This window comes from Telopea speciosissima, chromosome 3 (genome assembly GCF_018873765.1).
Source record: "Telopea speciosissima isolate NSW1024214 ecotype Mountain lineage chromosome 3, Tspe_v1, whole genome shotgun sequence".
Classification (NCBI taxonomy): Eukaryota; Viridiplantae; Streptophyta; class Magnoliopsida; order Proteales; family Proteaceae; genus Telopea; species Telopea speciosissima.
This window is the reverse complement of record NC_057918.1, coordinates 19,761,220-19,789,011: the sequence shown is the minus strand read 5'-3', so window position 1 is coordinate 19,789,011 and position 27,792 is coordinate 19,761,220. Positions and strand designations below refer to the sequence as shown.

Sequence of the window (27,792 nt, the reverse complement as noted above, 5' to 3'; positions counted from 1 at the left end):
TTATTTATTTATTTTTGATTGATTACTTTTGGTTGTAGATGAATGTACAGGGTAACTCATACAGACATCAATAAATGAATAAGGAGAGTGGGTTGAAGGAGAAGAGCAAACCATCTGAGAGTAGGAGACAGCCCAACGATCTGTTCTTATATTTCTGGGCAAACTTCAGGTATATTCAAGTATGGCACCTGTGTGATTGAACCCACAAGATACTTGCAATGCTCTCACGTCCCTGTCGAAATTCACCATCTTAGGTTCATAGTAGTCAACATCATTTCCTTGTCCCTGTAGAAAATTGTACTACTGTAATTAGAAAACAAATAATTGATATAGATTCAAAGAAAAGGGAAAAGGGAAAAGGGGAGAAAATATCTCAACAAAGGCGAAATAATAACCAAGCAGGATAGAGGGTATACAGTTTTCAAGAAATATAGTTGATAAATATCATCATAATCTGAACCTGCTCTTCCTTGGACAAAATTGCTTCACACACAATGAATAACATAACTGCTGAAAAGATCCTTGAAGTCCCCACCCCCTCCCAGCCACAGAAAAAGTGGCAAAAAAACTCCAAATGAGAATTCCCATCAACAACAACACAAACACATACATGCACAAAATAGAAAATTTTATAGAACCACAGAAACTCTGTTAACCATTGTTCAATCCTCCAACTAAACCTAGAATGTACCTTACTCCCAAAGTTGTGTATATCCTTCCATACATGTACTCTCTACCTACTTAAAACTTTCTTGAACAACACAGGACTATCATTTTGTTATTCTACACGGAACAACAAATCCATACTAAGCCTACTGATACAAATAGATAGCATCACAAGAGAACAAAATCTTAGAAGGACCGAATTTCAACTCCAAAGGCTGTTATGGGCCTCTTCTACAGTTGTTGGAAGTTGTGACCCCTGTTTCTTATTTACTTTTCAAACACACTCTATCTATGTGGGCTGCTCCCTCATAAGTTAGTATCAGTAGAAATAGTCAAAAGAAAGTGGTAGAATTAAGTCTAATATAATTTTAAAATTAGACTTTGCTCCACGGGCAGCTGCAAATCCTACCTTCCCCTCATTTAATGGCTCCAATCCTACTACTTTACAATGACAAAATGTGCAACATGCAGAACCTTTACTCTTTAAATTGAATAGTCAAATATTACCCAATCTAAAAATATCTACAGCTCCATTAATAATTAATCACCAATACAGTCATGGTTGCTTTGAACATACAAGTAATTAGTTAAAACCATAATGAACCCACCAGTTGTCCTCCTGATGACTGTCCATCCACCGAAAATGTTCCATGTGAACCTCCCCAGCCCCATGTGAAAATATCTCCACCTGAATATTGACATTTAAAATGAAGGTTATTTCAATCCAGCAGAAATATTAAAAAAGCTGCATTAGTTAAGAAATAGTTTTTCATCACAAATACATATTAACAAAAAGGCATTATGAATCTAGTTCAATTGATCAAATATTTGACTAAAAACATTTTTACTCAAAATATACAGACAATGCAAGCCATATAGACAGAAGCAGAAATAATTAATGTAATAACAGTTCCAACTAGAAGAACCAAAACTGACTTGGCAGAGTACTAATAAGGGATGAGGATATTAAGAAGAGATGGAAAGAGTATTTCTACAGCTTACTAAATGAAGCTTCTCGAGTAATAGTGCCCCAGAGGGCTGCATTACTCATCTAGATACCACATGTTGTAGATATATACTCAAAATTAGAGTGTCTGAAGTAAAAGAAGCTTTAAAAGAGATGAAAGTAATTAAGGCACCAGGCCCAAACGGAGTCCCATAGAAGTGTGGAAGAGGTTAGGAATCTGTGGATTAGTACAGCTAACCAAGCTGTTTAACAAGATTATGAGCACAAAGAAAATGCCTGATGAATGGAGGAGAAGCATTGTGGTCCCAATTTACAAAAATAAAGGTGATATTCATATGATGAAGTTATGGGAGAGGGTTATGGAAACCCACATGAGAAAGGAAACTGCCATTTCGGAGAACCATTTTGGCTTTATACTAGGAAGATCCAAGATGGAAGCTATATTCTTACTTAGGAGACTCATGGAAAGGTACAGAGAGGGCAAGAATGATACTCATATGGTCTTTATTGACCTACAAAAAACCTAGGACAAAGTCCCTAGAGAGCTAATCCGGCATATACTAGAGAAGAGAAGGGTGCAATGCAAATATGTGGACATAATTAAAGTTATGTATGATGGTGTGGTGACTAGCATAAGAATTGTGGGGAGTCAAGGTAGTTAGTTCCCAATTACTGTTGGGCTACATCAAGGATCAGCCTTAACTCTTAAGCCCTTATTTGTATGCACTTATCATGGATGATTTAACCGAAGACATACCAGATGAGGTTCCTTGGTGTATGCTTTTTGTTGATCATATTGTGTTGGTGGATGAGACAAAAGTAGGGATTAATGCCAAGTTGGAGTTATGGATATCAACCTCGGAATCAAAAGGTCTTAAGATAAGAACAAAGACGGAGTATATGGTGTTCAACTTTAGCCAAACTATGACGGTCAAGGAGATGGTCAATATTTGATAAGAGGGAGATTGCTCAAAGTGATTATTTTACATATCTGGGCTCTATCACAAATAAAGTAGGTGATATAGAGGATGATGCTGCCAAGAGAATTAAAATAGGATGAAGTGGAGAGGTGCGTCTGGAGTGTTGTGTGATCGGTGTATTTTTTTAGGCTATGTTTGGATGTCAAGAAAAGAAAAGAAAAAAAAATTTTGAATTTGAAGAGAGAGACAGACAGATAAATCAATCATTGCATCAGCATGATTTTTGTTTCATTGTGTTTTTTCTATTCTTTTCTTCACATCCAAACATAGCCTTAAAGCTTAAAGGGAAATTATATAGGACTGCCATACGATCGGCTATGATGTATGGTGTGGAATGTTGGGCAGTTAAGAAACGTGAGACCCTAGGTATATCTAGTTTTAGCTCTGCCAAGGAAACCAGACAAGAGATGAACAGACGAAAGTACAATATGACACTAAAAGAATTTGGAAAAATTGGAAAAGCAAACATTTATCAGGTAACCACATACATGATACAACAGAATAGTCAAATAACTTCAATATGCTTGAAGGTGGCCGAAGTATTTCTTTATTACCAATAAACGAGCTGGAAAAATGAATATATTAACAGGTGAAAATAGAATTATGAGGGATACAAAGGCAATATTTTTTTTTCCCATATTGAGATAATATGTAAGACGGTAAAAGGGAACTAAATATCTAATTTAGGCTCAGTTTTCAGAAGACAAGCATACCAGATATTGCAGCAGTGTGCTTCCAACCACAAGATACCTATGAGGGACATTTCTCAAAAGTTAATAGAAATACTACAAGAAAGTGAAGAAAAATAAACAAACATTGATCAATTCTTCAGGACATCAGTCAACATTCTTATCCAGAAAAGTACAAACCTTGCATACAGGAGATTTCAAGAATGGACCTTCAACTCTTTCAGGCATGTGGACAACATCCATGGAACTGTAGATACAAAACGCAACAATTCTGAAATTACTCAAATCCAAGAGGACTTGTAAAAATACAAGACAAAACACGCCAAGCATGTGCTTATGTAATAAACACTATAAGTGGCATATACCCGATTCCAAGGCAGCCATTCTCATTTGAGCCCCATGTGTATAGCTCCCCATCACCTGCCAAAAGCACGAAATGCCTAGATAAATTGGAACTGAAAATTGATGAAAACCTATGGATTGTAAAAAGCAAGCAATAATGTGAATAACACACAAGAAATATGCAGTTAATACATATAATTAATGCAAATATTGGGTGGAATATATATGGAAAAAATGATAGAGTTAGTTGGATTATCAGCTTAACTCAGCCTTATCCCAACTAAATAGAGTAGGCTACATGGATCCTTTTTCTCCAATCAGCTCTATTCAAAGCCATACTTGTTGCTAGTCTTAAGCTATGCATGTCTTTCCTCACCACTACTAGAGTCATTTAGGGCTTAACCCTAGCTATTTTAGCTCCTTCAATAGAATCACCCCTCTGTACCGGAGCATCAAAAGCCTCCGTTGCACATGCCCAGCTACCTTAAACAACTTTCTCACAACTTATCATGTATAAAAGCTACTCCTAAATTAGCTCTAATTTGTTCATTCCTTATTCTATCATTTCTAGTTTTATTACTCATCCATCTTGACATTCCTCATTTCAGCTATACTAAGTTTGTAAATATGTTGTTTCTTCACTGCCCAACATTCAACTCCAAAAATCATTGCTGGTCGTATAATGTCCTATAAAAATTTTCTTTGAGTTTTAAAGGAATACATCGATCAAACAACACTCCGGATGCAGCCCTCTACTTCATCCACCCTATTCTAATTCTTTTTGCAATTTCATCATCTATTTCTCCTTTATCTATGATTGAACCTAGATACCTAAATTTACCTATCAAAAAATAGGTACCTAAAATTTCACTTTGTGGTATCTCCCTATCATCAATTTACCACCCCACTTTCAGTCCTATTCTAACTAAAGTTACATACTACATACTCTATTTTTATTCTACTTATCTTAAAATCTATTGTTTCCAAGGTTGATCTCCATAATTCCAACTTTGCATTTATCCTTGCTTTTGTTTCCACCAAAACAATATCATCAGCAAAAAAACAAAAACATATACCAAGGGATTTGATTTTGAATGTCTCTAGTCAGCTCGACTATGATTAGCGCAAACAAATTTTCACTTTATGTTATCTCCCTATCATCAATATTCACTACCTCACTTTCAGCCCTATTGTTACTAAAGTTACTCACCATATGCTCTGTTTTTGTTCTACTATTGCTAAACATTTTGATTCCAAGGTTGATCTTATCCCTGCTTTTGTTTCATCCACCAAATATTTGTATTTTAAACAGAATTCTGACCCCTTATTGACACTCCATTAGAAAGCTGGTCATTACTTCCAAATGATCTTGGCCTCATTTGATAGGTAACTCAATAGTGATAAATAATCATGCTAAAAAGATGAGTTTTAACCTTCCAAAAATATCTCAAAGAATGGTGATGGAAATGACCCAACTTCCTGTAATACAATATTCCCAATCTCCAATAACTAATCCAACACTTTCTAAAGCATACCCAAGCCAGTGGTTTTTCATTGAGGAATGCCCCAGCATCAATTGTCCCCACCAACTCAAAGAGAAATTAAAAAGAAAAAGAGGAGAATTCAGATCATGTAACATGGTAAGACACGCTTATTGCATGATGAAATTCAGAGCTTCGAAATTCTCAGAATGTTCCAGCAATTATAACTCATACATATTACTTCCATTTGATTAAAAATTTTAAAAAGAAAAGGCAAGAAAATTACTTGTTATAACACATGTATGGTAACCACCACATGCAACCATTTCAGACAATGGGAGTTTGCTCATAATGGTGTTATTTGCTTCTCCAAAGTCCTAAATTCATTAAAGAATTTGCCGGTCATCAGACAAAATCATCAACCTAGACTGCTTTTCGAAGTATGTATGTTGCACGCTTACCAGTTTATTGATTGCCCGTTCATCAAATATAAAAACAGAGCCATTTTCTGCATATGACATAGAAGCAAAGGGAGCAAAATGCAGTTAATAATACAACCATAAACTATGCCGCAAAATATTAGTTATGATGATAGGTGGTAATGTAACTACCGTCAATACAGACTGAATGCAACAGCCCGGCAGCAACATATTTAACCTACATTTGCGCACAAGTCAATCCAGAGCAGCTCAATCACTTCTCAACTAGTTCCAACTGATGCATACTATAGGATACATATCATAAGCAGCAAAGAAATGAAAAAAGTAGAACGAACAAATAATACCTTAACCGCCTCAGGCATCTTGATAAGCCTTGGGGTATATTCACTGCATGAAAAAGAAAAGGTCACTATTCTTAAAGCTGACAGGGAAAAGAAAATTCTGACTGAACACCAGGGAAGTTCTACCAAATAATGTACAAAAAAATGATATACAACTAGTACACATATTATACAATACCTCATGTTGAATTAAGTCAGAAATGGTGATGTATAACCTCATAATTACTAAATTAGAGATCTTAATTGTTCATAAATTTATATTTTCAGAAAATGAAACTCCAACCTTTATATGGTTAGTAAATGTATTACCACAGGCCCAATCATGAGGTTCTCCCTCGTTAGATTCTATATCATGTAAACTATCTGGGACTGCAGTTCTTAGTAACCATTCGGCACAAGCACCATAAATTTATGGTCTCCCATTAGTCCCTACTGGGAATAACAAGGTCAAACACCTGTACACGAACCTTTTAAAATCCCAACCGGGGGGAGGGGGCGGGATGGGAATTGACTCTGACTCAGAATATTGATTTCAATGAGTTGTACGATAGTTGAAAATCAATTGATCAGGGATCTATAAAAGGGGTCCATGAGTTCAACAAGCAGTTAATTTCCATGCCCAAGATATTGGCCAAGAGAAACATTGCTAAAAGGTGGAATAAAAAATCTTAGAACCCCGAAGGAAGAAGTTCCCTATTAACTTAAGTATTGCATGGTCTGAATAAATTTCTGATGTTGAACATGTGAGTGATATGAGTGTATGCCGGAAGAAAATTTCAAGAAAATGAGTGTCCTAGTTACATCGTTAAATATCATAACACCTTCACCAACCTTTTGCTGCTCAAAAATCCTAAGATGCTTGATTGATGACAGTGACCAAGTCTTCCACATCCTCCTTCTCCCCAGCTTAAGGCTTCACCTTCCTCTGAGTAACAAAAAAGAGCAAATGTCAAGCTGAATAAGCAATACTTCTTGGTTCACAAACGTTACTCCAATATCAACAGAAAAACATAATTTCCCAGCTTTCTTTGCAAGATCTTTAAGGGTACAGACTTGTCAGAACATTGTACCTGTGACAGCAATCGAGTGCTCTGAACCCAATGCTATCATTTTGATATTGATTCCAGCTAAGCTTTCAACCCTAGTTGGTTCAGGAACTATCTTTGCAGTCCCTACAAAAATAGGAAATGTAAATGTTTGTTATCCAACCCTAGATATTACTTTTTAATCAGACAAAAGGGATGAACAGAAAAAGTGAACACTTGGAAATACAAGCCATCTTGTATAGCAGAACAGGATTCCTGTAGACAATCCCAAAGGCCCCGTTTGGATAGTGGGGTGGGAAATTTTTGGAGTGATGGGTCCCCCATGTAATGGGGTGGGACAACAAGGAAAGTAAAGAACAGGGAGACTTGGTATTTTCCCACCCCACACTTGCGTTTGACTGGCCTGGGAATGTTCCAGAGACAGAGTGAGGAGAGAGGAGAAGAGGGTGGAGCAGAGAGAGAGGGATGTGTTTCCCCATGACTTTCTTATTCTTGCAGAAGAATCAAAGAAAGAGCAAAGAGGTGTTTCCTTGCCAAGCTCTCTCCCCCATTGTTCGAGCAAGACCCACCCAGCGATCTAAGGACCTGCTTGGAATCACCCCACATTCTCCTAAGGCACCGAAGAAAGATAAATGGAAGGCGGTTGCAGAGCCAAACCTAAGACGGCCAAAGTAGATGATAATTGCTCCAAGAATCCAATGGCTTCCCAGCCGAATACACAATGAGCCAAATCTTCCTCAGTGCCTCCATATTAACCACATCAATCTGTCAAATATAAACTCCGGCTTCTCCATCGCATCATATATCCTCTGAAATTAAGCGACTTACACTCATCCCATTCCATCAGTATACACACCATGAGCGCCCTTGGCCGCCTCGTAAGCATACCAAGTCAAACTCACATTCGTCTGTGCCTTAGGATTAGTCGACACTAAATGTTGTGGATGATCCCAATTAAACTTATTTGTCACCAGATCTGATCCTCCATCACTTGTGAATCAAAGATCGAGAGCTGCACTCTGTCCCCCAACAGCCATGACACACGTCGATCGCAGGGGTCTCCCTGGTGTCCCCTATGTAAACCTGAGAATTGCAATCATTTTTCCTGCCATAGTGTCAAACATTGACAACACCACTCGATTCACTAATCAAGCTTTCTGGTATTCATCGACCTGAACCACTGTTACACCCACGCCCAAAATACACCCTAATTTTTTGGGCCAAATTGAATTTTCATTGATATGTGTTGCGACGCTGCCTACGGTCGACACCTGTGACTTTGGACCGTACCAGTCAAAGGGAAAGGTCAAACACAAGGATGAGATTCACACCTTGATTGGGCGATTGGACCACACAATGGGTAAGCTTCTAACCCTAAATGTTAGGTATACATACCCTCCTTGAAGTCCTTGAAGTGCGGGCCAAGGCCCGGACACTTTACTGTTGCTGTTTTGCCTTTTCAGCAGGAACGGATTTACAAACGGATCCACAGGACTGGGTTAGGTCCGAGAATCCATTCGTGTTGTTAAGCCCTTTTGTGAAGGAAACCTTGTGGGGCCCACTTGCCTCGTGTCTCAGGCATCACCTTGGTGTTCTCGGGCATGGTGGACCCCCCTCCCAATCCTTCCATACCATGTGGGGTCAAGTAGGTGGGCCCACATGGCTCATTTAAAGCTTTAATGAGTTTTAATCCTAAAGAGACCCAACCAAACAGGCCCTTAGGCCCTTTTTAATTATAAAAGGGGTGAGCTCTTTAGCTCTTTAGCTCTTTAGCTCGTTCCCATTCCTCCAAAAACCCAAATCGTGGGAAGGGAAAGAAGGAGAGGAGAAGAAGAAGAAGAGAAGGGAAAGGGAGGAGGGAGGAAGCCTTGCTACCCTCTCTCTTATACATCATCCTCCCCTTCCTATTGCTGTCCTCCTCCTTTGAAGAACACCTCACCCTCCTCTCTTGTAGTCCAAGCCAAAGGAAGAAGGAGAAGAAGAAAAGAAAAGAAAGGAAGAGGGGAAGAAGGAGGAGAAGGAAGGAGGTCAAGGGGGCTCACCTAGCCTTGGCTCTTGCTTCCCCTTTGGTTGTGAGTAATCTTCCCAACTCTCCCTCTCCATTTTTCTATTTGTTAGAGTAGGGTTTTGGATTTTGGGGTTAGGAATTGCTTGGGTTCCACTTGGGACTCAATGCTCTTGTATTAGGGCATGGTCTTAGTCCCTTTGGGTGCCATTGCACACCCTTATTCCTCCCTTTGAGGTATCATACAACCCAAGCCATGAAAATCTAGGTTTTTCACCCAAAACCCAAGTTTGGGTGGGTAATCAGACATGGACCATAGATGCCTTGATTCATTGTGCCATTGGGGTTAATAGGACCCTAATGAACCTTAGAGACCTCCCTTACAAGTCCTTAGGGCCATTAATGGCCTTGGGGATTGATTTGAATGAAGTTTGGTCTGAAAACCCGTGTTTGGTCTGCGAACGGACTCTCGAACGGAACTAGTTATCTTGGGTTACGTCCGTAAATCCGTTCGTTACAGACTACTTGACCCCTGCTCACTATTTTGGCTATAACTTGGTCTATACGCATCGTATCGACGCAATTCAAGTTGCATTTTAAACTAGACTTCTAGGGCTACTTTTCACATGAAGAAACCCCTGACCAATTTGGAGTGGAAGGTCCTCCAAAGTGGGCCCAAACCAGACTGATGTGCTTTGACAACAAAAGGTTAAAAATATCGAATCTATTTACCCTGGTGACTTCAAACCTAGGGTTCCACTTGGAACCCAAGGTGTGACCTTGGAGGGTTATGAGTTTCACTAATAGAACTCTACCCCCACTTTGCAAACCTAAAGACCCTCCTTGAGCAACCTTAGTTGCTGTTCTAAGACCCCATGACCTTAACCCTAGATAATGGACCCTAGAAGGATCCAATCCTTGGAACCCTAAGACCAAGGCTTAGGCTAGGTCTTTGTGACCTTAATGGACCCTTTGATGATCTTCCCTAAGCCCTAAAAACAATAATACACATAAGGGATTAGGTTGGAATCGGATAACTTAAACAATCCATGTTCTGGCTCGAACGGATTATCGGACGGAACTAAGTATCGGGACTAACGTTCGAGAATCCGTTCCAATCGTTGAAGCTTCTGCTTCTTATACCTGAGGACGGAACCACGAACGGATTCACATGAGTGTGGGTTACGTCCGAGAATCCGTTCGCTAATGTAATGGTTTTACTGGGAACAGATTTACGAACAGAACCACAGGATTGGGTAACGTCCGAAAATCTGTTCGTACTCTTTTGCTGTTTTATGAACTTAAAACCTTGGGGATCCTTCATAGACCCTTCCTACACTTCCTAACATCTATGTTCACGCACTTTTAGGCTACCAACCTACTACGGGGAAAACGTGCATCACGTCGATAGGGAACGAACACTACGAGCGATACGCGAACTATTGTGAGTGGGTTTGGGTGACTGTTTGGGTTTGTTTACTATTGCTTACTCATATATATCATATTATCATGATGATTGCATTATCATTCAAGCATGATTGCTTATTGCATTTCTTCTAATATGATGATGATGATATTGATGATGTGGATTGTGTCGGGTTACGGTGTCGGAACCCCAGAATTATGTGAACTTGTAAATTGCATGTCATTCTTGCCTGCATGCGCCGTGTTGTGTTGGTCCCCGGGTGTTAGATGGAATGGGACGTTGATACACCCGGAATACCTCTCAACACGATAGGATTCATGTAGTATATCTGTGGTTAGGATCAGTTCCCTATGCTACGACCCTTACCAACAGGGGTTTAGGTATTGGGTAGCCAGAGCACCTGCCGCCTGTGGAGAGTTTGAGAGGTCAGGCCAGGGGTAGTAATGGTTATCAGGGTCTGCCTCTGGGTGGTATGAGGCTACGGCCAACGCAGGCCCCAAGGTAATAACTGAGGTTTCCCTATGGCGAGAAAGGAAGGACCCATAGTGTCTCCTGAGTTATTGCAGTAGCATATGCCTTGACTTAGACTGTGTGTTAGGTTGAAAATCTACTAACATTTACATGCATTATGGACTATGTGTGAACTCTATGTATGTGCATTCCCCATCTCCTCACTGGCTCAGTGGAGCTAACCCCCTGTGTACACATCTTTTTAGATGCTAATGTAGGAGATGGACACTTGGCGGGTCTTGAGGTTTATCCTTCGGACTACGACACTTTTGGATTTGTGGACCCAGAGGCTGTGACTGAGGAGCACGGCGATGGGGCACCCTGAGATGGGATTTACTCCCTTTTGGTTTCTTTTGGGGCCTTGTGCCTTTGTTGAAACATTTCATTATTACACCTGTATATTTGAGTAATCACGTTACGGTTAGTGGGGTTAATGTTAAATTTTATTATGTACCTTTTAGCCGATTGAATGTGTTATAACTGTTTTTTAAACACTTCCGCTACATTTGATCCTTTTGAAAAGGTAACATTTCCTTGCTTCTGTACTCTGATATTATTTTGATGATTATATTAGTTTTGGCTGTGATTCGGGACACTGCATTTGTGATCCTGGCGGTGATGTGGGATGACGTCATACCCTTTTATTGTACTTTATCCCTTGTCGGGTTGGGTGTGTGACAACCACAATCCTTTTTCCTAACATAGTGTTGACCGTTGGTGTATTCATTGATCTGAACCACAATCTTTTTTCCTGACATAGTGTTGAACATTGGCAACATCACTTGATTTACAAATCGAGCTTTCTGGTGGTCATTGATCTGAACCACTTGTCTCCAGTAATTGGCGACATCAGTGAGTCCATCGCATTCATAGATGTAGATGAGCTTCTGCCGTTGATGCAGGAGACAAAGATACCAACGACGATGACTTGGATGTCGACGCACTTATAGGCGATCATAGCCATTGTTGAGCCCCCAATGTAGCCTGTGCAGAAGATCTTCTAGTGAAGGGTAGGAGAAGATTATATATATTTATATATATGGGTGGTTAAAGGGATGATGAAGAGAAGACATTGGAGAGAACAAGACTTAACGACCAATGTAGTGAACTCTATTAAAATAATTTGAGATTAATGTGCGCACTACCTGGTTTTGGCAGATCCATGAACGACACCATTACCGGAGCTACAATGCTTAAATACACGTAGATGCGGCCGTTCAAATCCCTTCTGTGCAAGCATACTTGGAATGGAATAGAGAGGGGTGAGAAGAGAGAGAGAACCGTTGGAGAGCTTCCCTCACCTTCCCCGCAAGAGTCCCCCCAAAGTAGGTGACACTTTAAAAGGGGTGGAGTGGAGAAGATAGGGCCCCAACAAGGAAACCGACATTGCCAATATGTCTGACAACTCTCTCATCTCTCCAAACACTCCATTTTCGCATGTTTTTGGGAAAGTTGCCACTTTTTCTCACTGTTCATCCCACCCCACTAAAATCCCAACAATCAAACGGGGCCAAAGAGTTGGGCTAGTAGAAAACTTCATACATATACCCAATCATAACAAAATCTATTTGGAAGTCAGAAATTCATACGGTAGAAATGATTTATTGAAAAGTAAAAAAGGTAGACAAATAGTACAAATTTAGGTACTTGGAAACTGTTGGAGCAATATTCTGTTTCAAGACAAAATAAGCTTGAAAAAACCAATTTGAGAAATAAATTAAAAGAAATTGAATGATTTCCAGATATAACACCTAGCTTCTAAGGAATTCCAAGCAAAGAAGCTCAATATGTTGACCATAGCAATAGAGGATTTGGATGAAGCACACAAATAGAAACAACAGTATGAACATTTTTTAACACCATGGAGTAATAATTGGAAGAGATAACTCTTTTGTCTTTAAAAAGTCCATAATCCATAGAATGCCATCCCTTCCACAGCATTTTAGGGATGTCAAGAAAGTTTGGCACAATATATACTTCCTACACAATAGAATCCATCTGTAGCAATAGTACAGAACACGTTAAAAGGTCAAGGAGGAGATTAGAAAAAAGTAAACATGACAAACTCAAACAATTCCAAAGCAAACAAAACACGAATATCTGTACAACAAAGATAATACAAAGGTCTGATTACTACTTCTTCCAAGGCCAAGCTGCCCGCTTGAGTTATTCCCCCACATGTAGAGTTCCCCATCCACTACAAAAGGAAAATAGAAGTTTTATGACTTGAGAACACAAAATAAAAGTAGAAGATCAATAACAAAACATTTGAACGAAATATGGAAAACATAAGCATATTCAAGTTCTCTTAAAAATAGACAATATAAATGACAATCTAACAAGTAGAAAATTGAATGTACCATTTCTTCATGTACAGGCAAACAGTGATCAGCTAACCTCACAACAGAAGAGAACTCTGGCATGAAAAAGAATGGGAAAAAGAAGGCTATGTGGCTCCTGCGCGCAGAGGAAGGGCAAAATGACCGCCCACCCCTGTTGGATGCCTCTGAGAATGCTCATTGGGCCTTGTGCTGGTGTAGAGGGCCACGCAGCCTCGCAGCGATCCCCCTCCCAAAAAATATATAGGCATATACTCTACAATCTCAGCTGAGTACACTAGACACAGTACTTAACAGAAGCGAAATTGCCTAAGATATTATATGGGGGAGGTATTCATGCATGGTCGCTTGAGAGGGGTGGGGATTACAATGCATCAAACAGGGGGGGATTTTGTCTTTTCAACCCCTTCTTGTGATAGGGGGGAACAAGTCCGTGCACGAAACCTTTTGCCATATTATATAAGGGTCTCCATTTCGGAGTTGTAACAGTTTCAGACCTAGAACAATCAACAATAATGAAGTAAAACAAGGAGAAAAGAAGAGAAAGCAGCAAAGAGTGCTACTGATTGGAGAAAATTGTGTCAACTCCAATCGGTAGTAATAGTGTGTATTTATAATGAAAAATATCCCAGAATTTTTTTTTTGGGTGAATAAATAATTCATTACCAAAAGCCCCAAAAGGGGAGAGAATGAATATACAAGAGGAATTAACAAGACAAAAAGCACCTAAACATCAAGAGGAAGGGGCAGGAGGCTGCAACAAGGACAAAGACAAACCCCAGGATACAACAATAAGCCTGTTCCTTGGGGAATCTAAATTAGTACAATGAGGTAACAAATGGAGCTTAGAGCTAACATCAAAGTATATGGCTTTCCAAATCTTTTCAAAGTAACAGAAGTTGGAGGACCATCTTCGAAGATTCCGCTCCATCCAACTATGAGAAATAGTGGCACCGAAGGCAAGTTTACCGGCTGTATCACAGATGGACTTCCCAGAATTATAATAGTGTTATAACAAATATACCACACATAAGACACTAATAAGTAAGAGTATTACAAGAATACCCCTACGATACAAGCTCTTAACAGGAGTTGTGCTTTTGGCAGCAAAAGATCATGCAGAACCCTCGTAAAACTCTACATAGTCATCTCCTCTGTCTGTTCTTCTATTGTTTCTTCTTTCTTCATCTTTTCCAAAATTCTCAAATCTAACTTGTTATGCTTTACTATTAGTTTCGTAATCCTCTATTCTACTCCATCTGATTTCTTTCTTCTCTTTCATAAGTTTTTAAACCTTAATCCCCAATTCCCCTTAATCCTAGTGCTAGAGAAGAGGTTGATACTGTTGTCCTAGTGCTGCTACAGTTCGGGCTACTTCAATATCATGTGCCTTGCCTAGTTAACTCAGTAGCCAATTGTAATGTTCTTCTAGGTCGACCATGGCAAAGGAAGGCTGCTATTCTCTATGATGGTGCATGTAATACCATCAACATGAAACAAGATAATGCAGTTCAAGGTTCAAGAAAGAACTACAATTATGACCAGGATCACTTAGAAATTATTCGAACTATAACAAGATAGAATAGAGGAATGGTAGGAGAAACTATAGCATGAATGGATGATTATATCTGAGGAACTGTTTAAATATGATGTAAACAGAATCCAATCACCAGATTTCAATTTTTAGAAATTATATTCAGCAAGATACAAGCAGAAAACTATATTCAATTTGATGGATAGGGGAGAGAGAGATAGAATACAAGAAATCAGAAGTAGAATAAGAATAGAATAAAGGATTGAAGAGATGGCAACTCATTATGTCAACAAAAAGTAAACTTAGACAACAATGTTATTGCCTATCACTCATCGAAAATACAATACACAAGCATACAGTTTGGTAGTGCAGAGTAGTTGATGAGGGGCATCAATGAATACCTGTGATAGCAGAAGAATGATAATAACCAGCAGAAATTTGTATAATATCCTTGTTCAGCCCTGTAACTTCAACCGGCTCCTGAAAACACCTGGGAAGGGTTAGTAAATAAATCAACAGAAGCTCCAAAGAATTGTTAATACAATTTGGCACACTTTTTTTTTATTTCAATATTGATAACTTGAATCAAGTAATTTGAATAAAAACCTAACCTGAATAAGATGAATTAGACAGCTTTATCCCTTTCAATACCAGTCCTAGGATTTTCTCCTTTTTATTTCCCTCCCAGTTTGCATCCTAAGAATTTTCATTAACTGTTTGAATCTGATGTCCTATCAGGTATGAGTTTCAGCTCATTGAGTAAACAATCAGCACTATTCCTTCGATTAACAATAACATCGTTACGAAAAGTGTTAAAACTGAAGTAATACAAGGTAATACTGCATAGTGCATACAAAGAGGGAATCCGCTCAATGAACTCTTGCCTACTTGTCCATAGTGCGAGAACCCTAGCCTACTTGTGGTTGTACAATCCATGTAAAAGGGTTTTAATCCTTACCTATGAAGGGTTAACGACCTCACTGTGAAGACCATCAGTCCATCTGATGTTTGCTTTTGAAGTTTCTCAATTTACTCCATGCAATAATCCAGTTTTGCATCCTATTTTGTTTAAATCCATATTGATTGTTTTCAGACCTAATTGGTGTCATAGGTCCTTGTCCTCCTGATGTTGGGGGTCAAGTAACTGGATTTTGGAGGCTTATCTCCCTCCTGCTATTGCTGATTATTGGTTTCGGTCAATTCTGTGGAGTGAATTGCTGCTTGTTCCTTGCTCTCAGATATTACCTATCTGCTGTGAATTGTGTAAGCGTGTATGATGGCTGATCCCAAGCACCAATCAGACACTGTGAATGTTCAAATCACCACAATTAAACTCAATGGTGTTGGGAATTATCTACTATGGGCTCAGGCTGTTAAGGTATATATTAATACAACAACAACAACTCAGCCTTATCCCAACTAAATGCGGTCGGCTACATGGATCCTAGTAGAAACAAAAAATTAATAATAAGAAATAAAAGAAGGAGAACACAGCAAAGGCACAAACTCTAGGGCATTGACCCAACTTACATATGAACGGCATCATAGCCACTCAACATTCCGCTCTTGTCCTCGAGAAAGGTGTGTAATACAACAACAGCGCCCCAACAACAAAGTCCAACTAAAGGGGATCGCCCGCATGGATCTTCGCTCACCAGTCAGCTCTATTTGAAGTCATAGAGGGAGTGAGGCCTACTGGCCTAGGCTAAGCATGTCTTTCTTCACCACTTCTCCTATGGTTATCTTAGGCCTGCCTCTCCTATGGTTAAGGTATATATTAATGCCAAGGGTAAATTGAAGTATCTACTCACAGACACACCCCCTTCTGCTGATTCTAAGGAACCATCTGAGATCAAGGCCTATGAAGAATAGATGCAGGAGAATGATATTCTCCTCATATGGTTATGGAACTGCATGGATCAGCCAATTGCTGCAACTATCATGCTTCATCTTACTGCTAAAGGAGTGTGGAATGACTTGAAGAGAACATTCTCTCAGGACCCATGTCTATAATTTCTATGATAAATTATTTACCTTCAAGCAAGGAGACAAATTATTGAATGAGTATTTTAATTCCTTTGTGGGTATACGTGAGGAACTCAACATCCATCAGCCTCTCATCATCAATTTGGAACAGTTACAACTTCAGCGGGAGGAGTTCTTTGTGGCAAAGTTTATGGCGGGTTGAACCCAGATTATCAGTCAGTTAAGAGCCAACTACTTACCGGCGAAAAGGTACCCTCTCTTAATGACTCCTTTGCACGTCTTCAACGCATTACTACTACTTCACGGGCAGATAATACTCCTTCTCCTACAGAGAGCTCTACTTTTACTGCTGGCGTGCCGAGGATCTAACCTCTCTGGGAGGGGGCATGGCTCAGGGAGTAAATGTGGATATGGTGGTTGAGGTACAGGTGGCTCATGGGACAGCAGAATGACACTGCAAGCCCAATCACACTGTTGAAACATGTAGGGCTAAGCATGGACAACCAGAGTGGCTTCCACCTGCAACTAATTCTGCTGTTCCGGATGGTAGTACTGCAAAAGTGTCTTCTGGTGACCCTAATATTGCATCCTCATCTGGCGGTTACTGTTGAGAACTGTGGGACTGAAATATTATCACTTTACCTTAGGTTACTTTAGGGTTTTATTATTTTCCCTCTTTCACTATTTTTTCCCTTGGGTTCTAATTCTTATTATAAATAAAGTGGACCTCTGTCATTAATGACAAGTCACATCATTCCTCAGCTCTAGTTCTGAACTTGGTATCAAAGCCCAAAATCCTAGAAAGTTTTTCCATCGTTTTTCGTGTTTCTCTCCACCACCGCCGCCGCCGCCACTTGGAGGTCATAGCCTCCTCGTCTAGCATGGTAGATGAAACCTAAACCATGCAATCCTAGTCTTCTCTCCATCGCGCCTCACTCACTCTGCATTATCCCATCACCACGACCCACCTTAGTTGCCTCCCTCCGCTGCGCCTCCCTTCGCCGGCTCTTCTTGCAGGAGTTGCCACCGTGACCCGATCACCACACTCCCTTTCGCCACGATCTCCTTCGCCACGCCTCCGTCCACCGACCACCCTTGCCAGCGCTGCTGGCGCTACCCCGTTGTCGTGCCTCTTTTCCGCCGCAACCACCGTCGCCACGCCTCCGTCTGTCGGCCTCCCCTGTCGGAGCTACTGCCACGACCCTGTTACCGCGTCTCAGTCCGCCGACCCCCTTCTGCCGGTGCCACCGCGACCTCATCGCCACGCCTTCTTCTGCAGCAACCATCACCGCGTCTACCTTCTACCGTGACCTGGTCTTCGCGCCTTGTAGGGGTGTCAATGGGTCGGGTTGGGCCAGGCCTACCCTAAACCCTAACCCAACCCAACCCTGGCAGGGCCTAAGAAACCCTCAACCCTACCCGACCCGACCTTGCCAGGGTTTCCCCTAACCTGACCCGGCCCTGATTGGGTTGGGCAGGGTCGGGTTGGCCCTGATTGACCCTGCCTTGACCCTGACCCTGACCCTGATTTTTGTTTTTAATCCCATGAAATTAATACATGTCTATATGAAAAAAAAAAATTCATCGAGGAAAATTCATTTGACAATATGAGATGCATCAAGTAAAACAGAGGAATTCTCCTATCATAGTTCTCCTATCATAGGCACATTGAGGAAAACAGTCAAACAAGACAAAACAGTAACAAAATCTAAATAAATAATTTCATTTGTAGAAAAGACGAAGAAGACAATAAACATAAGATTAAAAGTTGTGGGAGAAAGCACTAACCAAGTGGGGAAGAGCTTGAGAAATTAGAAAGAGAGTGAAGGCAAGGAATGTAGAGAGGAGAGGGAGGTTAGTGGGGAGAAAATTAGGCGAAGACGTCGACCGGCGATCACTTCGTCTATCACGGATCTATCAATCAATCTACCTATCAATCTATTGATCGATCCCACAACTTTTGTCTTCCAAAGAAAAGTCAATAGGAAGAAGTATCCTAGTGAGCTCAGGGAGAGGAGAAGTGTTTGGTCTAAGTCTCTCTCTCTCTCTCTCTCTCTCTCTCTCTCTCTCTCTCTCTCTCTCTCTCTCTCTCTCTCGCTCCTTGCGCGCTACTTCCTCCGCTGCTGCTGTCGTCTCCTCCCCTCGGGTCTTTGCAACTTTAACCTCCTTCGGGGCTTCAAGTAGGAAGAAACAAAAACCCCAATGTCGGACCTCCACTCCTCCGATCCCAGCCAGAGTTTCGGTACAAGCTACGCTAAAACTCAGGATAATCCAAGAGAATGATCATCGGAAAAGGGGAAAAATCAGAAATAATTTCAAGAGAATCGAAGGCTCGAAGCAGCTAACCAGCTACAAGGAGGTGAAGCCTATGAAGGAACTCCTTACTCAGGGAAGGAGGACGAGGAAGGCAGTGAGCGGCGCCGATCTGGATGAAAACTTGAAAAGTGAAAACTGAAAATTGAAAACAGATTTAGGGTTTAGCCATCTTTAGGGCTTTTTTGTCTTTTCCATTTTAAATTTTCTCAGTTATACTTATATCTATAATATATACATTATTATATATTTATAACTAATACAGGGCCGGGCCGGGGCCGGGCCAAGCCCGAGGTGTTATCCCGAACCCGACCTGACCCTGCCAGGGTCAGACTAAAACTTAACCCTAACCCGCCCTTCGGGCTTACAGATCAGGGTCGGGTCAGGGCCGGGCTCAGGGCGGGTTCAGGCCAGCCGGGCATTATTGACACCCCTAGCACCTTGTCCACCAGCCCCCTTCTTCTTGTTGGTGCCATGGTGACCTACCAGGTCACTGCGCCCTCTGTCCATGGCTTTCTCCCGCCAGTCTCCCTTGCCGCTGCGCTTCTCCCACCAATCTCTCCTATCACCGGTGTTGTTCTATGTTGGTTGTAGAAGTGATACTCCTTCTCTTTGGGTACCATGGGTGATGAAAATACTAGTGCGACTTCTACCGGCACAACTGTGGTGACTCCACTTGGTTGTTCAAGTACCTAATTGGCCATCATACTTTCCAACCTGGCCCCATCAAGCTCAATGGGAAGAACTATCTCACCTGATCCCGTGCATATCTTCTCACTCTTCGAGGACACAATTACTCTTGTCTTGTTACAAGGGACAATCCCAAGCCTACAAACCCTGTTGCAGCTACTACATGGTTGTCTAATGATGTATTGGTAATGTCTTCCCTAATAAACTCCATGGAGCCTTCTGTTAGTCCCAACTTTGTACTCTTTAATTCTGCCAAGGAACTTTAGGATGCAGTTCGTCAAACTTATTCACAAGAAGGGAATTATGCCAAGATATATGAGATATGGTGTCAAATTCGCAACACTACTCAGAGGGAGCTTTCTCTTACTGCCTATTACTCTGCCCTGACTACTCTGTAGCATCAGTTGGACTTTTATCATCCTGTTCCTATAGTTCATCTTGATGATGTTGGTACCTTTCAGAAGGAGAGAGAAATGGACGAGTGTATGATTTTTAAACCGGCTTGAACCTTGAATTTTGATCAAGTTTGAGTACAAATACTAGAGCGAGACACATTCCCAAGCCTTCTTCAGGCATATAATTTGGTTCAGTCTGAAGATCATTGTCGGTCTGTAGAACATTGCCTCCTGCCACCCCTGTCAGGTCTGCCTTGCTTACTATACCATTTGCGCCTATCACTGCAGATTCGTTCGAGGCTCCTCCATCTACACAGGAACCCATGAAATGTGATTATTATGGTCGCCCTCTCCATACACAGGATACTTATTGGAAGCTTCATGGGCAACCCATGGGTGGACGCAATTTCAAACAAAGTGGTACTCGTTCCCAAGGCAACCTATTTGAAGCAATCGATCTTGGCTCTGCTACTTCTACTGTGACACCCTTCTCTCCGGATCAGATGGATGCCATCCAAAAATTGGTGACACAATTGACTACTAGCCCTTCTCCTTCTGTCTCCAACCTTGCCCAATCAGGTAATTTCCATGTCTCTTCTACCAGTCCTTATGGTTAATTGGCTCCGGTGCTACGATCACATGACTAGTAACTCAATGGTCTTCCGTACCTATTCTCCTTACTCTGGCCAAGATAAGGTACGTGTTGTCGATGGGTCTATGTCCTCCATTTCGGGTAAAGGTTCTGTTTCATGCTCTCCCCATCTAGGTGACCTCCACTACTTCCTTGGTATTGAGGTTGTGAGAAGCAAGAAAGGCATCAGCCTATCCCAGAGAAAATATGTTTTAGATCTTCTGTTTGACACTGGTATGCTTGCACCAAAGTCAGTGGATATCCTTATGGATCCTCATCAGAAGTTTGGGGTAGATGATGGTGATCCTCTCAAAGATGTGCACCAGTATAGGAGTTTGGTTGGGAAGCAAATCTATTTTACAGTTACCAGACCAGACATTTCCTTTGGTGTTGGTGCTCTTAGTCAGTTCATGCAGTCTCTACAGAAGGCCCATTGGGATGGTGTTGTCAGTATTCTTCGTTACTCGAAGAGTGCTCCTGGTAGAGGGTTGATTTATCGTCCGAATCGGCATATGTATTTAGTTGCATATTCCGATGCGGATTGGGCTAGCTCGACCAGTGATCGTTGCTCCACCACAGGTTATTGTACGTTTGTTGGGGGCAATCTAGTTACTTGGCGTAGTAAGAAGCAAACTACTATCGCCAGGTCGAGTACTGAGGAAGAGTACAAAGCTATGGCTCATACTACGGCAAAGTAGATGTGGCTCAGGTCTCTCCTTCTTGAGATGGGTTTTCCTGTGCCTATGCCAATGAAGATGTATTGTGGCAACCAGGAAGCTACATATATTGCTAGCAATCCTATCTATCATGAGCGGACCAAGCATATTGAGGTGGACTGTCACTTTGTTCAAGATGCAGTGATGAAGAAGCTAGTTGAGACTCTGTTTGCTTCATCTTCAGATCAACTAGTAGACATGTTTACCAAGTCGTTATTTGCTCCTAGCTTTCGCTCCTGTTATAACAAGCTGAGCATGGGTGACCTATATGCTCCAGCTTGAGGGGGAGTCGTTTACCAAGTCTAGGGGTATTTTTTGTCTCAAAGTTTGAGGTTTCTATGTTATTTTCCTCTCTTTTTATCCTTTCATGGAATTCTAGGATAATTAGAGAGTTGGAGGTAATATCAAAACCCCTAACAGACTTCTTGTTTGGACCATTATATTATTAATATAAGGGAAGAGAGCCTCCTACGATAGAATAGACAATTTTCAATCGTAGGCTGCTCTCTCCCAACTTGCGGCTTGCTTCTCTTCTTCTCTCCTTCTTCTCTTGATTTGTTTACCTAGATTCTGGTTTGTAACAAATGTCTTGGTGGGAGGTACCAAGAACCAATGTTTCTTTGATTTCAAGGGAAACCCATTGGTACTTAACCCACTCAATATACCAGACATGAAGCTCAAATCAAAGGCTGCCCAAGCCAAGCACCAACAACTATTGAAGTCTATTCTTGAGAAGCCACCAGCAAAGGAGGAAGGTAAACACCTTCAGCAGCATACACGTGCAACCACGAGTAAAGGACAGCATGTTACAAAGCCATTGCTAGTGTTATCTCACACAAGCTCTTGACAGCTAGTAAAGAGTCAGATGTAGCAGCACCTTTACAGGAAGAGTTGGAGTCCGAATCAGAAACGGTTGCCACCACATATGTGCAAGACCCCATGGATATGTCTAAGGATGCTGAAGCAAAACAGACGGAATTTATTATTCCATCAAAGTACATTGAAGAGCGAACTCCAAATCTTTTGGATTACATTCATTTCTTCACTCTACCCGAATTTTGCTATGGACTGAAGACAGATGCGTACAACATGAAGATCAGCCCTACACTTCTCAAAATACAAGGTCGAATTTTCTAAGTGGGGAAGAGCTGATGTAGATCAGAACCACGAATCGAACCAGGCCCTATTGGACCAGAACTGGACCAGCTCGAGCCAGCCAACAAGGACCAGATTGAGCCAGCAAGCTGGCCTTCTAGAAGACCCCACTTGCAGCCCACGATTTTGACAAGGATCCTGGTCTTTGACCAGCAAATCCTAGTACTTAGTTACTATATTTATTAGTTTTTATTTTTGCATGTGGCTGGATTATAAAGCCCAAGTAGTTTCTAATTTTGTTAGTTGTTATTTTAGTGTCCAAGGCTTTGTAGCCTTTAGTAATTTCTATTTCCATTAAGTTTCTAAGTTTGTCAAGTTGCTATTTTTTTTAAGTTTCTAATTTTGTAAGCTAGCCTACTTCATTAAATAGGCAGCCCCTTACTGTAATAGATTAGAACTCTATAAGTCCAGCCATGTTTTGAGTCTATTTCCTTCAGTATCAGATTCCAAGTCAGTTTAGGTTACCCGATAGGTTAAGGATTGGGTTAGGCCTTTCCTTTTGAGTGTAGGAGTCTATTTTTGAATCTTTTATATAAGGTTGTAAATGGGGGCAAGTATTGAACACAAATATTGATATTAATGAAAAGCTTTTTGCTGCTCTTGTTCTCCATTGAAGATTTTTGTCTTGTATTTGATCAAGCTTGGTGGGAACTGTGGGATTGGTGTTTAATCCAATCGACACCGTGCGGTGTGAAGCCCGGGTGGATCATTTGAAGGAATCGGTGTTTGATCCAATTGACACCTTGCGGCGGGAAGCCCGGGTGGTTCTTTTGAAGCTCTACATTCAAGTTCTAGTTCAAGTTTTTATTTTTATTCAAGGTTTAGAATCAAGCAAGCTGCTGCCAAGGAAATTCTGCAACCATAGTAGGTTTGAATCATCCCCAACCCCTACCCTTCTTCTTCTAACCTTCCATACATCCAAACCCTAGATTTCCCCTTTTTGTTTTCACTTTTCCCAAGACCTAAATTCTGCACAGACCAAACCAGCCATCAAAACAACCCCAATTTTGGATCTATTTCTCCCCTCACCCATTGGGAAACTCGATCCAAGTTGCAGCCCAAATTGACCATCCTAAACCCTAGAATTCCATATTTTCCTCTTTTCAAAAACCCAAACCCTAACCCTAAACCTTGCTGCCAATCCATTCCAGCACACTTCCCACCATTAAAACTTAATGTAACCTTCACTAATAGACTCCCCTACATCAACTTGACCTAACCCTACCATCAAACACTAGGTCCCCTCAAACCCTAACCCTAACCCTAATTTGACCAAAATACCCTTTTTTGACCTACACGAATTACTGTTCATAGCAGATCCTGGTTGTTTGGTACCTAGTTGGATCACATACAATCTAGGACTACATTACCCCTGCATCAGAAAGATAAGAAAGAAAGAGAACTTCTACCTCATGGAGTCCCCTTCACCCACAAGTTCCACACCAGTTCCTATTGCCATATATTCCAGTCTCAAACTACAGCATCAATCCCCAAAATTTAAAACAAAGTTGCATCTTTACAACTGTATGCATATCTCTAATACAGTTCACACTCCTTAAAGTCAAAGCCTAAATATTCAAGTACGTTTAAGGCGCAAAATAATAATAAATTAAGATATGAACAAATTGTAACCATAAAGTGAATAGCACTACGAATAAATCTTCAAAAAAGGTAGCTAAAAAGGACTCAAGATTTACATACAAGTATGTAACCTCTCTCATCTGATATACCTAGTTGTCCAAAATCATTGAGACCCGAAGCATAAACACGCCCAGTTTCTGATGAAGAAAAATAATATTTTGTGAACTTTTACTCAGAATACGGCAGACAAGATCACACAAACTTACGATCAAATAATAAAACATGAATTTCCAGAAATTAATATGCTTGACAATTACTGACAATAAGATAACCACATAAAAAATGTTCATAATTAAATATAAAATTAATATATGGCAGAGGAAATATAAATGAACATATAGTTCTTTTTACTAATTTAACATATAAACCAATCTTCACCATAGACATGATGATGTGCCAATGGATGACAATCGGTAAAACACAAAATTCAGGCTATTACAAAATGATGATCAGGCATAAGTAGTGAAAATGATATAGGCTTCTAAAACTACCAGTTCATCATAATAATAGAAAGTAAACTCTTTCTACGCACAACAAAACAAGCATTCCCTCCTAGGGAAAATTAATCTTCCATAATGATTCTCAACTTCATATGTAATCAACATGAATACCTTCAAACAAAAGAAAGAACTAAAGAATTATAACAAACAAAAACAACCTGGTATACATTGACAAACACTTTGATCTGCAACATAGACAACAAAAGCAAGAGTGGTATGCGATTAAAGTTCCAAATATGAAAGATAATAAAAACAATCCATGAAACCAATAAAATCATAAATGAGATATAGCTATTGAGAAAGGGGGGGTGCTCCCATGCCTTCTTGGTCGGACCAACCCAACCGGGAATTTCCTTCTTCCTGAGTTGGGAAGCAAGAACAAGTCTCTCCCTTTTTTTGGCCTTCTAGCCAATCCGGACATCTGTTGCTCAATAAATCATCTCAAACTAACAAAATTTGAACCTTGTTAGGCGGGAATCGGAGGATAGTCAACTAGACGCATCAGCTGCAGGACGGGGTTGGAAGCCTAGGCTTCCGAACGAGTGAAGCAGTACAGAGAGTGTCGATTTTCTAGTTGCAAGATCTGGTTCAGTTGGCAAAGACTAACACCTCATAATTAAGAGGTCATGAGTTCAAATCTCCTTAGGGCCTATCTATCCAAAAAAAAAAAAGATCTGGCTTTTGGTTTGAAGATCGAATTAGTGTTCAGCTTGTGCTTGAACGACGGCATTGATCTCGAGAGTATTTTGTAGGCCCGTCAATCTTCAAAACTTTTCCTAAAAATATTTGACACACCCAAGAAGGATGGACATCTGACGTGGAAAAATATCCTACTGACAGTTATCACACACAAGTGGACATCCCTCCAGCATGAGTCAAGTCCAAATTACATGTGATACACCGTACACCTACCACAGATAACTGGAGAGGAAATCACCACTGTTGGTCCCAGCTAGTACCATGAGCCTCGGGAGTTTCACTCCTGGAAGGTAGCTTTAACTGATGCATTGCAGTTTTAAGATATGTCAGTGGATCCCTGCTCTTTCTGACAGTTCTTTGTTCTGGAGGAATTGGTATGTAACTTCATTGTGAAAACATAAGCAATGACAATTTTCATTGTGCCCTGAAATTTTGTTGTTCAACAGTTCAAGTGATCTAAGCAATTCTGTACCCAATGTTGTCTTATGATTCAGGAAAGAGATTTCATATGTGAAGAAGCATTTGTTTTCCACATGACAGATTCCTCCTAAGGTTTTACTAAGATTATAAGCTTCTGGTTTAACCAAATTTCCTGTAATAATAGTGCATGCTGACTTTACTCAAGTCTGCACTTTACAGTTCAATCCTTCACTAATCTGTACCATTCACTTCTGTGAGATTTATGCTTCTGTGTATGCAAATTATTGGAGTTGGGGATTCCACATGGAGTGATTGTTTGAAATGACAATTGTCTTGTTATCTCTCATCTTGTTTATTTAAATTCTGGCTTCTGTTCATAGCCCTATCCCATGGACTGATTGTTTGAATTGAAATATATATATATATATATTTGAACAAGTATTGCTTTTGTGGTTGCTTTGAGTTTTGGGGTGGTTATACTGAATACATGGAAGAAATTCTTGTTCAATTAGAATTGCTCTCATTTGCTAACTTGTATGTGAGCCTTTAGCTCAAATAGGTAGAGCACTTGGGGATTCCCCAAGAAATGGTGGTTCAAATCCATCAAGACTCGTTGAATTTTGTATGTCTCATTTTCTAAATTCTTGTGGCATAAGTGCAAATGACAAATGTCATGTATAAAACATTATAGAACTAAAAATATTGACAAATGTGTCAAAACGGCCTCCTTTCCCCTCTTACGGAAAAGATGAACAAGTCTCCTGCTCAGTCTATGGCCTAACAATCTTCCTGAGCATATGGGTTTTTCTTCTGACATGCTTTATTAAATAAACAATGTGTGTGAAGTGATTGTAATGATACAATTTAAATTATCAAAACTAACGGCTGTACTAAAACCCGTGACAACAATTTAGTAGATAACAATGTTTGGAATCGTTGGAAAATGGTTACCGGCATTTTTTGCTAGTTGTCTCATTTGTTGAAAATATGAAAATTGACCCTTGCACGCTTAAAATGGCATTTCCATAATTAACAGTGAGGGAATTGGAGTGATTCTAGCAATGGCATACCAAGCGTTAATTCTCTTCTGAGTCTATTCTGGAATCAGTTCCATAAAAATGTTTACCAAACGGCAATCTTGCTCTCAAAAATCATGGAATCAAAAAAATAAATAAATAATCAATTCCACCAGGAATCAAGGAATTGAAAGTGGAACTGTTATCAGTCAGGGTATTCACCTATATTCTACAAAATAAAACATTTTAAGTTCTCGCGGGACAGTGAAAGGAGCATGATTGTTGGCAGTTTCCTGATTACTGGGCAACAAAATTTTAGGGTTTCAAATCCAATTCACAATTATATTGATTGAAAATCAATAATAAAAAAATTTAAAAAAAGCCAACAGGACGCTGCCAAATGAATGTGGATACGAGAATTATGTAAACCAATCTTCCCCAAAAAGTAAGTTGATGTCTAGGTCAGAATTGAAGACAATGAACAAAAACTTCAATTCATACCCATAACAGATTGAAAAATAAAATAAAGCAAAGAACCCAAAATTCAGTAAAAAGGAGAATATGGCGAGAAAACCTGTTAAGAAAAGAGAGTGAGCTCCGCCACAAGCAATCGCACGAAGGCTCTCCTTCTCAAAAGCAGGGCATACGGCTGGTTCCCATTGAGAATCCAAGCTGCCTAATCCAAGCCTTCCATAATCACCATTTCCCCAAAGAACTGCAAATCTTCTCTGCGATTCACTCGACAGCCATCTCTGCTGAAACCCGAACCATAACCCTGACCGAAATCGACTCGTAAAGCAACTCCTCGAAGTTTTCAAGCATCTCCTCCACGTCATGATTAGGAGCCCAATTCATGAACAAAGA

General features: G+C 40.4%; 1 protein-coding gene and 1 pseudogene across 4 annotated transcripts; both read right to left on the bottom strand.

The window, feature by feature from the left end:
• Positions 1-3: 3 nt before the first annotated feature.
• LOC122655672 (ultraviolet-B receptor UVR8) lies at positions 4-27,792 on the bottom strand. Of its 4 annotated transcripts, XM_043849934.1 has the most exons (15): positions 27,503-27,788; positions 24,354-24,430; positions 15,168-15,246; positions 13,031-13,090; positions 6,977-7,078; positions 6,738-6,831; positions 5,910-5,952; positions 5,737-5,782; positions 5,587-5,633; positions 5,412-5,502; positions 3,668-3,722; positions 3,483-3,549; positions 3,327-3,363; positions 1,275-1,354; positions 4-285 (listed from the first exon to the last, which is right to left on the bottom strand). In XM_043849934.1, exons 1-15 carry the CDS (start codon positions 27,762-27,764, stop codon positions 166-168), a joined length of 1,260 nt encoding a protein of 419 aa, XP_043705869.1. In that variant the 5' UTR covers positions 27,765-27,788; the 3' UTR covers positions 4-165. The 4 variants fall into 4 exon arrangements, 3 of the variants coding, with proteins under 3 accessions (XP_043705869.1, XP_043705872.1, XP_043705871.1); XM_043849937.1 differs by lacking the exon at positions 6,977-7,078 and having other exon boundaries at positions 27,503-27,789; XM_043849936.1 differs by lacking the exon at positions 13,031-13,090.
• Positions 7,610-11,663, bottom strand: LOC122653772 (annotated as a pseudogene).

What these genes read in the sequence shown, in the direction of transcription:
- LOC122655672 (XM_043849934.1), bottom strand. Translation starts at nt 27,764, where the DNA reads ATGACGTGGAGGAGATGCTTGAAAACTTCGAGGAGTTGCTTTACGAGT. An exon ending in GCACTCGATTGCTGTCACAG is followed by an intron (nt 6,832 to 6,976) that starts GTACAATGTTCT and finishes TTTGTTACTCAG; the next exon opens with AGGAAGGTGAAGCCTTAAGC. An exon ending in AGATGCCTGAGGCGGTTAAG is followed by an intron (nt 5,783 to 5,909) that starts GTATTATTTGTT and finishes GCGCAAATGTAG; the next exon opens with GTTAAATATGTTGCTGCCGG.